At 46.2% G+C, this 18,766-nt stretch overlaps 1 protein-coding gene across 1 annotated transcript in view; it reads right to left on the bottom strand.

Moving 5' to 3' along the window:
- Nucleotides 1–18,766, bottom strand: part of LOC115087992 (dedicator of cytokinesis protein 2-like) — a 1,829,205-nt gene that overhangs the window by 1,626,058 nt on the left and 184,381 nt on the right. Inside the window, exon 7 of the mRNA XM_029595813.1 lies at nt 1,858–1,993. Coding sequence (XP_029451673.1) covers nt 1,858–1,993 — 136 coding nt within the window. The remainder of the gene's footprint in view (nt 1–1,857; nt 1,994–18,766) is intronic.

Raw genomic sequence — 18,766 nt, 5'->3', positions numbered from 1 at the left:
ATCAGTGGAAAAATAAGACATTTTTTTTCAATTTAAATTCTCCTGCTGTTTGTTCATTATAATAAACACTGATAAATTCCTGGGCAAAATAAAATAAAAACTGAAAACGAAGGTCCCTAGTTATGTCTTGTATGTACACAATAGTATTTAGAGTAATGTAAAAAAAAAAAAATTGTTACTGCTAAGCAATTATCTTTAAAATTATTTACATTTTCCCCTGAACTCTTGGGGGGAGTCATATTTAAAACATTGCCCCAAATGTAGCTCCCTTAAGTATGAGGAAATATCCGTAACTTTCTAGAGACCCTGAAATTTATTTCTTCCCTTCCTGTCAGGGAGGACTATATAAAGAGCGGGGGAAGAAGCACCTGCAGGAATAAAGCAACAATTCCCAGCAGGCTGTAATGCTGAGGAAACTGGTGGGGGTGGGTGGTGGCAGCAGAGCAGAGCAGCAGAAGTGGCAGTAGCAAGAACTGCCGAGTAGTAGGATGAAACTGACCTGATGGGGCCCAGACAAGCAGCAGCACAGCCTTTCAACAACAAGGGAAGATTCATAATCAGGCAGGCCGGTTCTGCTTGGAAATGGTTCCCCCAGGAAACAGCAGCATTGGGGAAATGAAAAAGAGTTCCATGGTCCCATGCATTAATACGTCTAATCCTTGGGCTCAGGAATGGCAAATGGTGAAGAATTTGGAGGGAAATTTTTGCAAATTTACTTTTTACAGTCAATTGGCTTTTTACAGATTCTGCCCCAAAGGAGTTCCATCCTGATAGCTGTGGATAGCGAGAGAGAAAGCTGGAATCCAGTGAGTGAAGAATTACAACCCAAAGGCAGCCATGAAGACACAAGGCCTGCTCAGATGCCCAGCTATAGTTCCTACAGTCTTATCATAACAAAAAGAGCTAGAACAAGACATGGAGAAAACAGACACATATCGCACTATGCAAGCCAGAAGTGGACTCAGAGTATTAGGGATAGTCAGTTCTAGCTTCTGATCTAGAAGATACCAGAGCAGAGGGAAAATGTCTGACTGCTTCAAGAGTCAGAGCCCAGCACAACTTCGTGCAGGGTCATCAGCTTACTACCAAGCTCAATAACCAGAAGCACCTGCCAGTTCACCAGAGGAGACCAGTATTTGTCATAATCTTTGCTTCCAATTGACTAGTTCTTGTGAAATCTATCAAGGGTCAACCCTTCGCAAAGTATGTAACTATTTAGTGTGTGGGGAGGTTGGGGAGGCAATAATACAAACTATCCACATTGGTGCAAACTCTGCAGTTAGCTTTTATCTGTAGAGTTTGCACTAGTGATGAAAGGAAAACTATGCAGGGAGTTTTGCTTTGATTATTGTCTAGGGAAAAAGTACCTGCACAAATTTGCCCCTGCTTTTTCAGTGGGTACTTTATCTGGCAAAATGAAATTGTGCCTAGTTTTGAAACTCCAAAACTATGTGCCTTGTCCTTCCCCAGACCTAACCCTACAATCAGGAATGCCTCTAAACTACATGGGCAAAATTACACAGGGAGTCGAACAATATACATAATTTTACATGCATTGAGGATAGGCAACTGAAGAACTAATTTCCATGGGTAAAATGCTGTTCTACCCATGGAAATGGCTTTGAATATTGCCTTTCATTTTTGCTGTTTAAAAGTTGTTACCTTGAAATTGTGTTTAGCTCACACTGGGGACAGACCATGTACAATAAATGTAATAATGGTACACAACAGGCAGATGGATGCTAAAATACAGACAAGCAAAAACAGGAAGATGGAAAAGCGGATATGGACAGACAGACTGGCAGATTAGAAGACAGAAGAAGACATAGAATGAGAGTAATATCAGTAGTTTCTCACCGTCTCCTCCCGGATGCGCTCAGTGATGAGGTGAGTAGCTTGTTTGTGAGCCTGGAAAAGACTGATGACGCTCGTCCTGTCAGGATCCAAGATGTTCCCATTCTCATTCCTGACCACCAAATCCAGTTCCAGCATCCTACAAAAACATGAATGGGAATGAACCAGGACCAAATCCCAATCCCCAGCTAGGGCAGTGCCAAAGTAAAGACTGCAGTGTAACATGCACTAGTGTGCTGGCCTATGGCTGCGGCACGATCCATGCAGCAGTACCCTAGTGCCAGTGTTAAACCTCCTGGGCTCCAGGAGGGCAATTTTCAAAAGCCATTTCCATGGGTATTTTCTAAAGAAGGCATGTAACATCATCAGGAAAAAGTGCATGCATTAAAAGCAGGTGCACAGTTGCGCGTGCATTTTTATTAAGAGGGCAATTTCCAAAGAGAAAGTTTTGTCTTTTAAAACTATTGTAAAGTCCGTGGGCAAGGAGCACCCTCGGACTCCGCAGCTCTGCAGAGAGTTTGAAAACTGCCCTCCGTATGCACGTCGTTCGTGCGCCAGCGCCCTCCTGCTTAATTCCCGCCTTTTCTGCGCAGGAGCACTTTGTGTGCCAGTGCACGACCCCCGGAATTAACGCTGCCAGCCCCCAGGACGTGAAAGAATGGCAGGCCTGACTGGTGCCGCAGAGGGACAGCTCTGCCTGAGAGATAATTCCAGCCCTTGCTTACCGAGTCCCATTATATACTGCTGCCCTCTTACAGTACATTTGGTTTAATTAGATTTTTCTGCTCTACAAATGAGTTGCTTCCCTTCTGCAGTGAGAGAAAGATTTATTCACACACACACACACGGAATGCTGGAATGCTGTGACTGATAAAACTCGCTGAAGCACGGTGCCTGTTATTACCTACGGCAACAGATAGTGCTCCCTCGACAACTTTATGAACCATTTTTCCTCTGATCTCACCCCTCCCCATATCTATACATTACTTTCTTTATGCTTCCCTAGGGGCTCTCCTCCCTTCCTCATCACTTTGTAACACTCTCTGTCTTTGCCAGTGATGTCAAGGTATTTTCATGAATCTTCAGACTATGAGAATAATAGGGGAGAAGGCCGAAGGATTTCTCTTATCATAATTGCATTTGTAGAGATAGGCAATACAATTAAATTACTTACCTGTAACTGACATATTCTAATAACAGCAGCTCAATGGAATCACAGATACGGGTGACTGTTGGAATACACAGAGAACTTTCTAGAAGAAGCAGTTGCACGTGTGCACTAGGAATGCCATATACTACTGCACTAGCCAGCTTAATGACTAGCTTAGCAAAAGTTTAAAAAAGGCAAAAAATAGAAGGAAAAGACAATTCCAAAAGGGGAGATGGGAGGGCTATGCAACTTTGCTTAGCTACTGTCACTTGAAAATGGCAAATTATTTATTTATTTATTTATTTATATAGGCTTATATCCCGCAAGCTCCATAAATCTGTTTGGCATGGATTAGTAAAAAAATCATAAAAATGACATAATATAAGATACATGTACAACACATTTAATACTTTTTTTTAATACTACTTCATGCAAAAGCTTCCTCAAACAGCAAAATGTTTAATGCCTTTCTGAAGATTTTGAAGTCATGCTGCAATTGAAGATTATCTGGCAGTTTGCTCCATTCATTTGGAGCCATAGAGGAAAAACCCCACCCTCTTGTCTTGTCTGGACCCATTTAAATCTTTTAACTGGAGGGATGACTAATAATTTGGCACCTTTAGAACTCAGAGCGCGACCTGGAGTATAAGATGCAACATAGTCTTTCAATACACAAGGGAAAGAGGTGATCAAAAGTTTAAAAGTAATAGTTAATAGTCTAAACCTTCCCTTCCATTTGATTGGGATCCAATGCAAAATCCCTTTTAGAATTCCCCGCTATAACTCGGGCAGCTGCATTCTGCACTATCTGCATTGCACACAACAATTTATCTGGAAACCCTGTATAGAGGGTACTACAGTAATCCAGATAGCTTAGTACCAAAGATTGGATGATTGACCTGAAAAATATTGCAGGTAACAGAATTTTTAAGGGTCGTACCAGCTGAGTTTAAAGAAAGCAATCTTCATAACATGACAAATTTGTCATTTCATTGATAACTTAAGAGTCTAAAAAAGACTCCTAGACTCTTTATCTCTGATTGTAAACTAAAAGCATTTTAGATAACCTGATCTTTTGATTCTTGGGCCCAGCATCTTTTCCTACCCACAGGATCTTTGTTTTCTTCATATTAAAATATAAACAACGATTAAGCAGCCATACAATTTCCTGTAATTTGGCTTCTGGTATTTCCCCACTAGGACTACATGGTACGAAAAATTGAATGTCGTCAGCATATATAAAATATTTAACATTAAATGACTGAAAGATGGCTCCTAAGGGAGCCAAATAAGATTGAATTGCACTAATGATGATGCCGAACCCCGAACATGCCCCACTTAATTTTGTGCCAGAGTATTACAGTCCGATCTGGACTCTTTGCACTCTATTGGTCAAATATGTCCAGAAACAATTTAAAACAGGACCTCCTACACCACTGGAATGTAGAGTGCTCAACAAAATATCATGAAGAAGGGTGTCGAAGGCTGCGGACAGATCCAACTGGACCAGGATGCCAGAGCAACTTTGGTCCAAGCAGCCCAGTAAGGTTATCCATCACAGCTAATAATAAAAACTCTGTCGAATGATTCTTATGAAAACCAAACTGACACGCATCAAGTAGCTGTCTGTCACACATAAAGTCCTCTAACTGATCTAACAATTTTTTTTCCAAGATTTTTGCTACTGTGGGTAAGTTCAAGACAGGGCAATAATTAGCCAACTCAGTGGAAGATAAATCATCATCCTTCTTGATGGGCCTTACTGTGGCCTGTTTCCATAAATCTGAGAGGGCACCATCACTTAATGAAATTAGAAATAAGTCATTTCACTTTCTCTCATAACAAGCGGACCTAATGGGAATCTCACATAATGGACTAGTTAGTTAATGGTTTGTCTTCAAGAAAAACAAGAAAAGCCAATAATCAGCATGCTAATAGATGAAAAGGGAAAAAACAAACAATTGGGCATGATTCGCTAGGGGTTTTCTCCCATTCTGAGTCTGTGGGAAAAATGGTTTAGTGAATCAGGCCCTAAATGCTTTTGTTAGAATTGAAAAATCTTTTCATTTGTTTGTCTTTTTTTCCAAACATGGAATACTGAGCAGGAAAACAATCCTGGAGACCAAAAGAAATGGGCCTGAGGAGAGTGGGAATTGGGCTTTACTACAAGAACAGCCCTTGTAACAACAGTGAGGCCAAAGTTTGAATCCCAAAGGAGGAAGTCAAGGCAATATTGTCTGGATAATTAATGGAATGAACTCTGTGTTGCAATCTCACAAATCTCTTCTTACGAGGTTGACTTTTAGGCTAGCATTATCATTAAGGATTTCAAACTTCTTCAAAATAAGGGACTGATATGCTAAATTTCATTAACATCAGCCATTTAATGTGGTGTTTGGTGCATGTATTAATGGCTGATGTTAATGAGATGAAAATGAGACATAAGTTTCCAGAGATAGTGAAAAACACATTTAAAAGTAAGCACATTAATGCGGATAGTAACTAAAAAAAGGACACCTTCCAGAGTTGTAATTATATTTTTGGTGTTAATCTATCTGCATTACAGTTATGTGCAAAAGTTTAGGAACTCCTGGTCAAATGGTATGTTTCAGTGAATCTCTAAGTGAACAGAAGCTGACATGGTACAAAATTAAACATATCTTTCTGTAATTTTTCATGCAGAAATACCTCATTCTAGTCAATGAGTGTAAGCTTATGGATAAAATCCCTTATGAGAGATGCCAGCCGGATGAATTCCTCCAGAAGCAGATAAAGAAGCTTCTGTAGGAAGCGGCCAAGCTGAGGAGCATTTGGAAAGATGAAGGTTGGCACTTAAAACTGATACAACAGTCTATAATGCCAACACTTTGAAATCTGGAGATTTTTAAATGCAATAAAAAATACTTATCTAAAGAGCAGACGAAAAGAAAATATAAGTCCAAAAACGATGTCATTCATCTAACCTGACATGGTCCATGTTTCAAAATCTAAGTCTGCTTCAACGGTCCTTGGGCACATAGCATGAACGACATTGGATTTTCCTTTTGTATACGGTGCAGCCAAAAGGCTTGAATGAGGAGATAGAGGGGCAAGACCTTTACTGATTTGAACACTGTTGTATGAGTCTGCTCACCAGTGCTTTAGTAACATGGCATGCCTTTTTGAAACTTGTCATTTTCTTGGTGCAGGAAACACTTCCTTTTTGATCTATGTTCTTCACCATCTGCAGGGGTCGGTCATCCAGGGCAATCATTTCCCTAATGCATTGTTATCACCACCTTTGAAGCCTCTTACTATGGACAGTGATGTGGTAAAAGACCCCCATCTGCTCCATGGTGGCTTGGCTTTGATATTGCCCTGTCACCCCACTGGAGAAAGGGGTCAGTGGGGGGCGGGGCAGGACAGAATTAGCTTGAGAGACAGACTTCCCCTTCTCTAGATTTTCTGCTGCAGCTTTGAATGGTAGACAGGGTTTTCAGGCCTCCCCTGAAACTAACACTAACAGATGTTCTTTATTCAAACAATGCTGCATGCTACTGCTTGTAAGATGGGTCAATATCTTTCCTCTACTGATGGCCTTTCCACGGTGAATGCATTCTGCAAAACGCTGGTCCTCCCTAACTCTAAATTGCCTTCACACCTCTGAATTCTTGCAGGATATCCTCTCTGGGGGCAGTGTCTCCAAATGGCTTTGTTTTGTGCATACCTTGGCAGGAATGAACCTTATTCATAAGCCAGTGTATTGAATGATCTCAGTGTAGATACCCCCCTAGGTCTTTAGAAGAAGCCTGTAGCTTAGGCTTTCAGTAGGGAGTGAGGAGGGGAGCACACCATTTCAAAACAGACCTCCCCAGAGGATGCCAGGGATGGTGACTCACATCTGCTTAACTGCAGGAGGATGCTTAGGACTGGGTGACAATTTTTGGTTGAGTTAGGAGGAGGAGAAGAGTCTTTGGAGTGACTCCTAACGCCAGTCCCCACAGCCTGATACAAGGGGGAGTTTGTCAGGCAGAGATCTCAGGCCCAATACTCAACCGGTCTGACAGGGTTTTCATCAAGTGACGGAGCAGTTTTGAGAACTTTACTATTTGAAGAGATTTGTGGATTCCTGTTCCGGCTTTTGGGAGGACGTTTCCTCCTGCCTGAGGAGGGCAGGAAAAAGAGTATCTGAGGCTCCCATCCTATAGCACGTGGAGGGACAGCAGTCTTCTTGCCACAAGAGAGAAGCAGTCTGTGCTTTTGAGAAGATTTTGTTCCTTTTCATTTGGGAGGAATTTTTGTCATCATTCCTACCCGGGAAAAGGAGTAAGGATTTCAGATTTTGCTGCTAATTGAAAGAGCCAGTGAACCATTTGAGAACAGGAGACCCCAGTACCCACACTAGGAGCACCTCTCCCACCACCTGGAGAGAAGGGATTTTCCTAGTGCCTGCTGCCTGGGGATACTCACTCAGATGAGCAGGGCTGAGACCAATAATGCACCTGGTTTGTTTTTAAAGATTAATTTAAGAGTACCAATTTGAAGATTTGGTTACAGTAAAGTTTTGATTTTTGAACATCCCACTCAAGTGTCCAGTGTATTTTTGGGGAGCAGGAGGTGACCCCTGCAGAAAAGTCAACAAACAACGAATATATTCAAGAGCGAGAGAGATGAACAGGAGAAAGACTGTATTTCTCCCCTGCACACCTTGGGCCCTGGAGGTTCAGCAACTTCCCCCTCCTCCCCTCCCCCAACTCAAAGAATCCATGCTCCAGATTTAGAAGAACTGATGACAGTGAAATGGAACTAAGCCCTGGGACTGAATGTGTCCCCCACCAATTCGGCCTTAAACCCGGAATTAAGTGGGCTATATCAATCTCTGAAAATGTATTGTTAATGTCCTTCTTAATACTTGCATTGTGCCAAAGAGAGCCTCCTTCTGGAGTTCCTATGTCACAGGAGCTATCTGCGCCATTTTGAATACTGGCAGCCGACAGCCCGAGTGCAGGAGATCGCTCCAGGAACCCCCCTGAACCACCAGGTACTTTTGGCAAGTCTTGTGGGGGGGTCAGGAGGGTGGGGGGTTATAGATAAATAACTTTAAAGGGTTCTCCCCGCAACTGAAGGATGAACTGGCATCACGGGAGCTCCCTTCCTCTCTCGAGGATCTTATTGATCTAACGGGCCAAATTGGCCATCATCTCCAAGAGAGTCACCAGGAGAACCGGATGCCCAAGAAACCCTCTCGAGTCTGTTCCCACTCGCCACCTGCTACCAGCCCTACTACTGGTGGGAATTCTGCTGTGGCCAAGACCAACGAAGCCATGCAGTTGGGTCATGGGTGTCTGTCCCTGGAAGAGCGCCTCCGGCAGAGACAAACAGGCCTGTGTTGGTACTGTGGAGCACCCGGCCATCACCTACAGACTTGCCCAGTCCATCTGGGAAACTTCCCAGCCTAAGTTCAGTTGGGGTCCTGAACTTGGGCACAACGTCTCTGGCCCCTCAACTATCCTTGCCTGTATCTATAGTCTGGGACTCTCGATCATTTCCTGTCCTTGGTCTGGTAGATTCCAGAGCAGTGGTAATTTTATCCTAAAAGACCTAGTTCAACTCATGGGTATAAATACCCATCCTCGCAAGATTTCCTTGTGCATTGCTTCAATCTACGGAGAACTATTACCCAGTCGAATCTCCTTATCCACGGAGCCAGTTCGACTTCTCCCTTGCACTCGTCATTCCAAAGAAATTGAACTTTTGGTTCTAGAGAAATCCACCCGGTAGTTCTGGGACTACCTTGGCTCCAACGTCACTCCCCCCAATTTGAATGGGGGTTTCTTCAGCTGAGAGAATGGGGGTCCACCTGTTACCAGACCTGTCTACATAAAGTGGCACCTCCACCAGTGGTTCCTCTGGCGACCACTTCATCAGGCATACCTGCTCCCTACCCAGACTTCGAAGACGTGTTCTCGAAGCAGAAGGCGGACCTCCTACCATCTCTTTGGAGATTTTATTGTCCCATCGATCTTCTACCTGGGACCATGCCCTCCCCCCCCGAGGGCGTACCCATCCTCTGTCTCTTCCCGAGACCAAGGCTATGACGGAATACATCTGGGAGAATCTTGCGAAGGGGTTCATTTGCCCCTCTACCTCCCCTGCTGGCGTAGGGTTCTTTTTCATCACTAAAAGGGACAGATCTTTAAGGCCGTGTATCGATTACCGTGGTCTGAATGTGATCACGCTCAAGGATAAGTACCCTCTGCCCTTGATATCTGAATTATTTGATCGGCTACAAGGAGTTTCTATCTTCACCAAGTTAGACTTATGCGGAGCCTACGACTTGGTCCGTTTTCGCCCTGATGACATCTGGAAGACTGCTTTCAACACCAGAGATGGGCATTACAAATATTTAGTGATGCCCTTCGGTCTTTGTAATGCACCCACAGTTTTCCAGCAAATGATTAATGAAATCTTCATGGATCTCTTGTACATTTGTACATTATTGTCTTCTCCAAAGACCTTAACAACAACAAAACCTCTATTCCCTTTTTACAAAAGATCATAAACTACAAATCATCAAGGGAATACCCTGATGTGTGGTGATGTGCGGTGACTATGTCCGAGATAATCACTCTGTGATTATCCCATTGTATAGCCACTGTCTTTATTCTCCAAATAATTTTTTTAATATTTTTTCTTTTTTCTTTTTCTTGTGTTACATATCTAGTCCTTGATTTTCACTCTCCCTGGCAGTCAGCTTGACCCTCTTAGAGCGTTCTCACTTCTTATTATAAGTACTTATCAGTATCTGTGAATGTGGATGAATTCCTGCCGCTTCTGTTGGGTCGAAGCCGCCTGCAGGGAGAACGCTCTAAGAGGGTCGAGTTGACCGCCAGGGAGAGTGAAAATCAAGAACTAGATATGTAACACAAGAAAAAGAAAAAAAAATATTAAAAAAATTATTTGGAGAATAAAGACGGTGGCTATACAATGGGATAATCACAGAGTGTTTATCTCGGACATAGTTACCGCACATCACCACACATCAGGGTATTCCCTTGATGGTTTGTAGTTTATGATCTTCTCCAAAGACCTGGAAACACACCGTACCGATGTTCATACCGTACTTCAATATCTTCAGGAGAACCATCTGATCACGAAATTGGACAAGGGCCTGTTTGAAAAATCCAGCTTGCCCTTTCTGGGGTATATAATTTACCAACAGGGGTTCTTGATGGATCCTGTGAAACTCAAAGGAATTCAAGACTGGCCGCAACCTGTGGGCCTGAAGACACTTCAATGCTTCCTAGGATTCATGAATTACTACCACCGCTTTATACTGCACTACTCTACTTTGGTGGCTCCTCTTACAGCTTTAACCTGTAAGGGTCAAGACACCCGAAACTGGACCCCGAAGGCTATCTCCAACTTTCATCACCTCAAAGAGACTTTGTTAACAGGATTCTGTCTCCATCATCCAGACCCTGACCGCCTTTTCCTGGTTGAGGTAGATGCCTCCGCGACTGGTGCAGGGGTGGTCCTGAACCAACGCTCTGCTTCCGGATCCATGGTCCTGTGTTCCTTCTATTTGCGCAAATTCTCCACTGTAGAGCAAAATTACAGCATTGGAGGACTGCGAGTTACTCGCCATCAAGCTGGCTCTAGAGGAATAGCGCCCATGGTTAGAGGGCGCTCAACATAAATTTACAGTGTTCACAGATCATAAAAATCTGGAACACTTGTGCCAAGCCCAACGTCTCAATGCCCGTCAAGCCCGATGGGCACTGTTCTTTTCCAGATTTAACTTCGAGCTTTGCTACCACCCAGCAGAGAAAAATCTCCAGGCAGATGCCCTATCATGGTCATTTGAACCGGAAGACAAAACCTGATGAAGCCGGTCATATTATTGACCGAGCCTACATTAGTATTTCGGCTACTCATCTTGTTCCTACTGGGAAAACTGTGGTGCCCCGTCGTCTCTGTGAAAGAGTCCTCTGGTGGGCACATGACGCTAAGTTTTCTGGTCACCCAGGACAAACGCGAACCTTAGCGCTGCTCCAGTGGTTCTTCTGGTGGCCCACTATGGTCTCTGATGCTAAAGCGTATGTCAACTCCTGCAGTACCTGTGCCCAACAGAAACCCCCGGTCGGGCGACCTTGGGATTTACTCCATCCACTTCCAGCTCCCAAAGAACCGTGGACACATCTTTCCACGGATTTCATCGTGGATTTGCCACCATCTAAAGGCCACACGGTCATATGGGTTACAATTGATAGATTCTCAAAAATGGCCCATTTTGTTCCACTACCGGGCGAATTGGCATGCCTGTTCTTTCGACACATTTTCCAACTTCAAGGCTTTCCCAAGGACATTGTTTCTGACAGAGGCCCACAATTCATTGCCAGATATTGGCACATTCTTTGTAGAAAGTTTGGTATTAACATCAGTTTAACTACAGCGTACCATCCTCAAGCCAATGGACAAGCCGAGCGTACAAACCGCTCCTTGAAGGCCTTCCTCTGCACATATATAAACGATCTCAGGACAATTGGTCTGAGCTTCTTCCTTGGGTGGAGTTCTCCCACAACTCCCACTTCGCCGCTGCCATAGATACGTCACCCTGTTCCATCATCTATGGGAAACAACCACGACCACCGCTGCCCATACTATTGTCAGTGCCTCTCCTGTTGCGCAGGCCACTGCTGATTCCCTCAAGGCACTCTGGAATCAGACGAATCTTCGCTTACACCAAGCCGCTTTCCGGGCCAAGAGATCTTCTGACAACCATCGACGCTCGGCTCCTGAGTTCCTTCCTGGCCAGAAAGTTTGGTTAAGCACCCGTTATATTCGACTCAAGATACCTTCTCAGAGGTTTGCACCCAGGTATATTGGACCTTTACCAATCACTCGTTGTGTCGGACCAGTAATTTACCAACTCTGGCTGCTGCCTACATTGGGAATCCACAATACATTTCACGTTTCACTCTTGAAGCCTGTGGTCCTATCCTGCACCTCCTTCACTGGTTGCAGAGACTGACACCACTTATAAGGTCCATGAAGTCCTTGACGTCCGCCGTAGGGGGCTGCTGGTGGGAATACCTCCTTTCCTGGGAGGGTTACGGCCCTGATGAAAATTTGTGGGAGCCAGTCTGTAACATCTTAGATAAGAAACTCCTACTCCAGTTTCATCGTGCCCATCTGGGCAAACCCAGACCTCCGGGGGGGGGGGGGGCATAGAGAGGCAGGTACTGTTATGAGTGCCAGCCTCGGCAGACCCATGGCTCGGCCCCCTCACCTCTCTCAAAGTACTCCAGCATCTGGTTCCTCGTCTCTGGCGGCGGTGGGCCACCGGCTCTATCCTCGGGCCGCCCCTGGTGCCTCCGGCTCTGCTACAGCTTCTGATGTTCTTCATCGGGCCTCTCTGCATAGCCCACAGAGAGACACTGTCCCGACCAGCGCTGCACCCCTCCCTAGGGACACGCGCATGCACAGCTAGTCTTTAAATAGGGCCCGCGACGGGAACATGGCCGCGGCCCCGGATGATGACTTCTGCGGAGCTACAGTATATAAGCCTGGGCTCCACTCTCTCAGATTGCCTTTGCAACAGGTCCCCTTGCTAGTCGAGTACTCGTTGCCTCTTCAGCTCCTGGTTCCTGATCATGTTTGTCTTTGTTCCTGTCTCCTCATTCCTGTGTTCCAGTTCCTTGATTCTCCTTTGGATTGCTGACCTGGTTTGACCTCTGCATTGCCTGACTACTCCGTTGTCTCTCTCCAGCCCCGGACCTCTGCATCGCCTGACTACTCCGTTGCCTCTCTCCAGCCACGGACCTCTGCATCGCCTGACTACTCTGTTGCCTCTCTCCAGCCCCAGACCTCTGCATTGCTTGACTATGTCATTGCTTCTCTCCAGCCCTGGACTTCTGCTTCATCTGACCATCCGTTGGCTCTCTCCATGTCTAGACTTCAGCCTTGTTTGCCACTACTCCCAAATTGCCGCCAACCCTGATCTCAGCTTGCTTCAAGATGCCTCTTCAGCCTTTGTCCTGGACGTGGTTCATTCAGGCTTCGGCCTGCTCTTGCTCGGGTGCTCCCTATCTGACTGTGTTCCTATTGGTGCCCGGGTCTCCAGGACTCCGCCTCGTCCAGTACAGACTGATACCTACTCTAGTTGCTGCCTCTGGACTGACCTTGATCCACTCATCGGCATCTACTGAAAGAGGCCACCTAAGTCCAGCTGGCCCCGGCACCCAAAGGCTCAACTTGTGGGGAATGAGGGCTGGTATTGGTGAAGCACCAGCTGGCCTCCGTCCATCAGCTTTCTCTGCCTGCTGATGGTGGGGACCCATAGGATACCTCCTACGGGAAGCATCAGCCCCACCTCGGCCCAAGGGTCCACCTCTGGAGCAACAGTAACTCTTTGTACTTCCCACTCTATTTGTGATTCTGCCAGTTAGCTTTCATTGTCTGCTAGACTTATTCTTTAAAGATTTTTTTTCTCTTGTTTTGTACATTCTATTGCTTCTTTCTCCTTGTGCACTGTTGGTTTCTCACTCATTCCTTCTATTTGTCAGAATGATTATCCAAGCTTAAGAACGGATGCTAATGGTGCTTGTTCACTTTCATACTTCAGCACTTTTTGGGCATTTGGGTCCATTGATACCATTAAGTATGCCTGAAGGTCTATGATAGTAGCAGTGTATGTGCAATCAATGTCAATGAAACTTATACTTGCTTCCCTTCTAGGAATGTACAATCTTGGCATACACTGGTTCTTATAGATTACCTGATGGGCACATCAGAGCTTTCTTGTTCTTACATCCAATTGTTCAAGATATTTATGGGGCCGGTCTACTTTCCAAAGCTGTCTGAGAGTGCAGGGAATGCAAGCTGATTAATAGCTTGTAACTTTTTTCATGCTGATAGGACACTTTTCACTATCAGTTTCAGTTTACTAATCTTTTCTCTCAGTATTTTATGCCAATTTTCCACCTTCCTCTACTTTTAGATATTTATATACACCTTCCTGCTCCAATTTCATTATATTGCAGGTCAGTTTTGCTTGATTTTCCTTGAAGGACAGTCACCTTACTACATGTATTAGGTCAAATGTCATTCTGATGTAATCTGGGAAACTCTTTACTACTTGGAGTTGTTCTACTAAATGACAATCACAGGAACTATAGAGTTTCAAGTCATCTACAAATAGTAGATGAGATGTCATTGGCTGGGGATTTTTAGCTCTAGGATTAAGGCTAATTCCATAGCCCAAGGAGTTAATTATAGTACTCAATTGATGTAGTGCCAGAGAAAACAATAACAGTGACAAGAAATCTCCCTAAAATAGTTTTTGTTGGATGTTATATTGGGAATGACAAATTGTCCATCTTCATAATTCAGATGGTGTGTAGTCTGCCATTTCAAGGCAATATATATCCAAGTGTATGGGATACTATCAAAAGCTTTCATATAATCAATTCATGCTATATTTAGGTTTTGACTATTTGAACAAGTGGCCTTATTGGCTTTATTCAGCATCAACTGATCTTTGGTTCTCCTTTACACTTCTGTTCTGTCCCCAAGCTGTTATTAAAGTCAATATGATCATGTCTTCTACCTGTGTCTATTGTAGTGAACAGTTAGATCGTAGGCAGTCGGGTTATTGGTTGATAAATTTTGGGGGGCATTATTTGGTTTTCCCTTTGGAAGGAAGAAAAGTTCTTCCTGCCAGTGTGCTGTTAGTTGTTGAGCGTCCCATCCGCGCTAGGCCTGCACCCGGGCCTGCTCACCTTGCTCCTGCGCTAACGGGTCCCGAGTCATCCTCCCCCGCTGCCGCTGCCAGCACCACCCATCTGCGGCGTCCCCTAGGCCCTCCACCTTGGAACTAGCTTCACGCCGGGGTGCGGCTCCCTCTCCAGTGCCAGCCCCGCGCCTAGGCGTGCGCATGCGGACCACCTTGCCCTTTAAAGGGTCAAGGGCGGGAACCAAATCTGCGGCACAGCCCGATGACGTCACCTAACTCCAGTATATAAGCAAGGCCCTGTCCCCCAGGACCTCACCTTGGCAATTGGGTCGACACTGGTGTTCTGAGTTTGCCTAACCCTGTGTTCCAGCGTTTCCTAGTTCCAGTGTCTCCATATCCTACTCAGGTATTACTTCCTCGGAATGACCTCTGGTACTGACCTCAGCCTGCCTGACCATTCTCTTGTCTGCTGCCTCAACTGACCTCTGCCTGCCTGACCATTCTCTTGTCTGCCGCCTGGAACTGACCTTCGCTTGCCTTGACTATGCTCGGACTGACCTTGGTATTGACCCCTGCTTTGGCTGACCACTTCTGGACTGATACTCTGGCTCTGACCCTTGCGCTTCACTTGGACACTCTCTTCTGGCCTACTGAGGCTACCAGACCAACCTGCTTGGAATCCACCCACGGCCTTCACCTGACTAGACCCGCAGGTGCTGCCTGCCTCGCCCGGAGAACCTGAACTGTACCTCCCTGAGGTATCCGGAGCTTCCAGTTCGGATCTGGTCCATCACCTCCATATCAACCGAGCACCCTTGCTCGTGGTGGGCACACCCCTCAGCTACCTCTCTGGGAGACCATCCAAGGCCCACCTAAGTACAGGCGGTCCAGATACCCAAGGGCTCAACCTGCGGAAACCCTGGACTGTTATTGGCGAAGCTCCAGGTAGCCTCTGTGACATTGTGTGCTCCGCCTCCTGGTGACAGGCGCTCTCTGGGTCCGACCAGGGGGCCGTACCAATCCTGCACCAGGCCAAGGGTCCACCTCAAGCGCAACAGGTTGCCAAGGCCATGGACTCAGCGGAGTCTCCTGCCTTGCAGGCCATCCCTGGTCTGGTCAATCGTGTCTGAGAACAACAACGGATCATAGAAGCGTTGGCTTCCTCTGTGGAAAAGATGCGTTCTCAATTGGAAGAATCTGCCATGTCCAACTCAGGGGTCCTTGCCCATACCTCGCCCTCACGGGCATTGCTGGCCCTCCCAGCTCCATCCCGTTTCAATGGGGATCCTCGCCTCTGTCGAGGCTTCATAAACCAATGTTATATGCAGTTCTCACTGCAACCCATGCTATTTCCCGATGAGGCAACAAAAATCACATTCATCCTCTCGTGTCTTCAGGGGAAGGCCCTGGCATGGGCTTCCTCACTCTGGGAGAGTTCTGACACAATCCTTTGCCAGCTCCCTCAGTTCATCTCCATCTTCCAATGCACCTTCGAGGACCCAGGCCAACAGGCAGTCGCTGGCCACCATTTACTCCACCTCCATCAAGGCTCACACTTGCTCGCTGAATATACCGTGGAGTTTAGAACTCTAGCTACTGAGTTAGTTTTGCAAGAAGACTCCCTGCAGGCACTCTACCTCGAGGGACTGTCTCCAGCCCTTAAGGACCAACTGGCTGCCCGCAAGATCCCCGTATCTCTGGAAGACCTGATCTCCCTGGTCGGTAGAATCGACTTCCGCCTTCAACAACGGCATTAGGAGGTAAGGGTCCTTCGACCTCCTGCCCTACGATCACCTCGTATGGAGAGTCCTCGGTTGAAGGCCTTACCAGCGGTCCCTCAACCTCCCCAAGAGCCTATGCAAATCAACTGCGGCTGCCTGACCCCAGAGGAACGTCTCCAACGCAGAGGGTCTCTGCCTATATGGTGGTGGCTCCAGACACCTTCTCCAAACTTGCCCTGTGCGTCCGGGAATCTCCAAAGCCTGAGGCCGGTGGGGGTCCTGAGCTTGGGCACTACAGTTTCTGGCCCTCAACTGTTGTTTACTATCTCCCTCCTTAGGGAGTCACATCCTTTCGCCATCACCGCCCTCGTGGACACTGGGGCAAGTGGAAATTTCATTATGAAAGAGATCGTCAAGCTCCTTCAGATACCACTCCAACATCTGGAGATACTCACTCTATATTGCCTCAATTCAAGGAGAACCTCTCCCTGATCATATCACTCACTGTACCTTGGCCATTTGTCTCACCGTTGGGACTCTCCATGACAAGGAGATCTCTCTCCTGATCTTGAAGTGATCAACAGACCCCGTAGTCCTTGGACTTCCTTGACTCCAGTTACATACACCCCACTTTGACTGGCAATCCCTTCAACTCATCCAGTGGGGCCCTCATTGTCAAACCCACTGTTTACAGCAAGTGTCTCCATCTGTGACAGTTCTAAGCTCTACAACCCTTCCTGTGTTACCTGCCTCTTACTCGGAATTTCAAGACATGTTCTCCAAACAAAACGCCATATCCTACTTCCACTCCGAGAGTATAACTGTCCCATAGAACTCCTACCTGGAACCATGCCTCCCAAGGTCAGAGCCTATCCCCTTTCACTCCCAGAAACCCAAGCGATGTCAACATACATCAAGGAAAATTTGGCCAAAGGCTTCACAAGACCCTCTAATTCTCCAGCAGGCACCGGGTTCTTCTTTGTAAAGAAGAAGGATGGCAGTCTAAGACCATGCATAGACTACGGAGGTTTGAACACAGTAACCCGTAAGGACCGGTACCCACTGCCACTTATTATTGAACTGTTTGACAGCCTACAGGGTGCACAAATGTTTACTAAATTGGATCCCCTGGGAGCATATAACCTAGTACGGATTCAACTGGTAGACATCTGGAAAACCGCCTTCAATACAAGAGTTGGTCACTACGAGTACATAGTAATGCCCTTCAGACTTTGCAATGCCCTGCAGTCTTCCAGTGGCTAATGAACGAGATTTTCTGGGACCTTTTGTACTCATTCGTCGTATTATATCTAGACGATATATTAATCTTCTCCAAAGACCTGAAGTCTCATCACTTCCACAATCAAACAGTCCTCCAACACCTCAGAGAACATCATCTCTATGTTAAATTGGAGAAGTGTATTTTTGAACAACCCAGTCTCCCATTCTTAGGCTACATCATCTCCAACCGTGGACCCCGACAAACTCCAGGGTATTTGAGATTGGCCTCAACCAGTGGGCCTCCAAGCCCTACAAAGGTTCCTTGGATTCACAAATTACTTTAGAAACTTCATCGCCAATTACTCCACGCTGGCCGCTCTACTCACCGCCATGACTAGGAAGGGATGTGACCTTTGAGTGTGGAGTGCCAAGGTCCAATTAGCCTTTCACTCTTTAAAGGAGGCCTTCTATACTGGCCTGTGCCTACATCACCCGGATCCTAACCGCCCCTTCCTCGTCGAAGTCGACGCATCCGCCATTGGAGCAGGAGCGGTTTTGAGTCAATACTCCTCCAAGGGAACTCTAATACCGTGTTCCTTCTATTCATATAAATTCTCCTCCACAGAACAAAATTATACCATAGGGGACCGTGAGCTCCTAGCCTTGAAACTTGCCCTCCAGGAACGGCGTCCCTTGCTTGAAGGGGCGCAACACAAATTCACAATATTTACTGGCCATAAAAATCTGGAACACATAAAGGAGGCCCAGTTACTTAACCCAAGACAAGCCCGCTGGGCCCTGTTCTTTGAGTGCTTCAACTTTGAGATCCACTATCGCCCAGTGGCCAAAAATCTCCGTGCGGATGCACTCTCTCGCTCTGTCAAGCCAGAAGACACACCCGAGACTCCCAGGCACATTATTGATCCAGCTTGCATATCTATTGCAGTCACCACCACGGTTCCAGCTGGGAAGACAGTGGTTTCCCGCCATCTCCATGAGCGCGTGCTCCGTTGGGCTCACGACTTCAGCTAGCTGGCCAACCTGGCTGAGCCCGGACCCTCGAAATGCTCTGAAGGCACTATTGGTGGCCTGGGATGATAAAGG

The sequence above is a fragment of the Rhinatrema bivittatum genome, chromosome 1, assembly GCF_901001135.1.
Source record: "Rhinatrema bivittatum chromosome 1, aRhiBiv1.1, whole genome shotgun sequence".
NCBI classification, from domain to species: domain Eukaryota; kingdom Metazoa; phylum Chordata; class Amphibia; order Gymnophiona; family Rhinatrematidae; genus Rhinatrema; species Rhinatrema bivittatum.
This window is presented reverse-complemented; position numbering and strand designations above follow the sequence as displayed.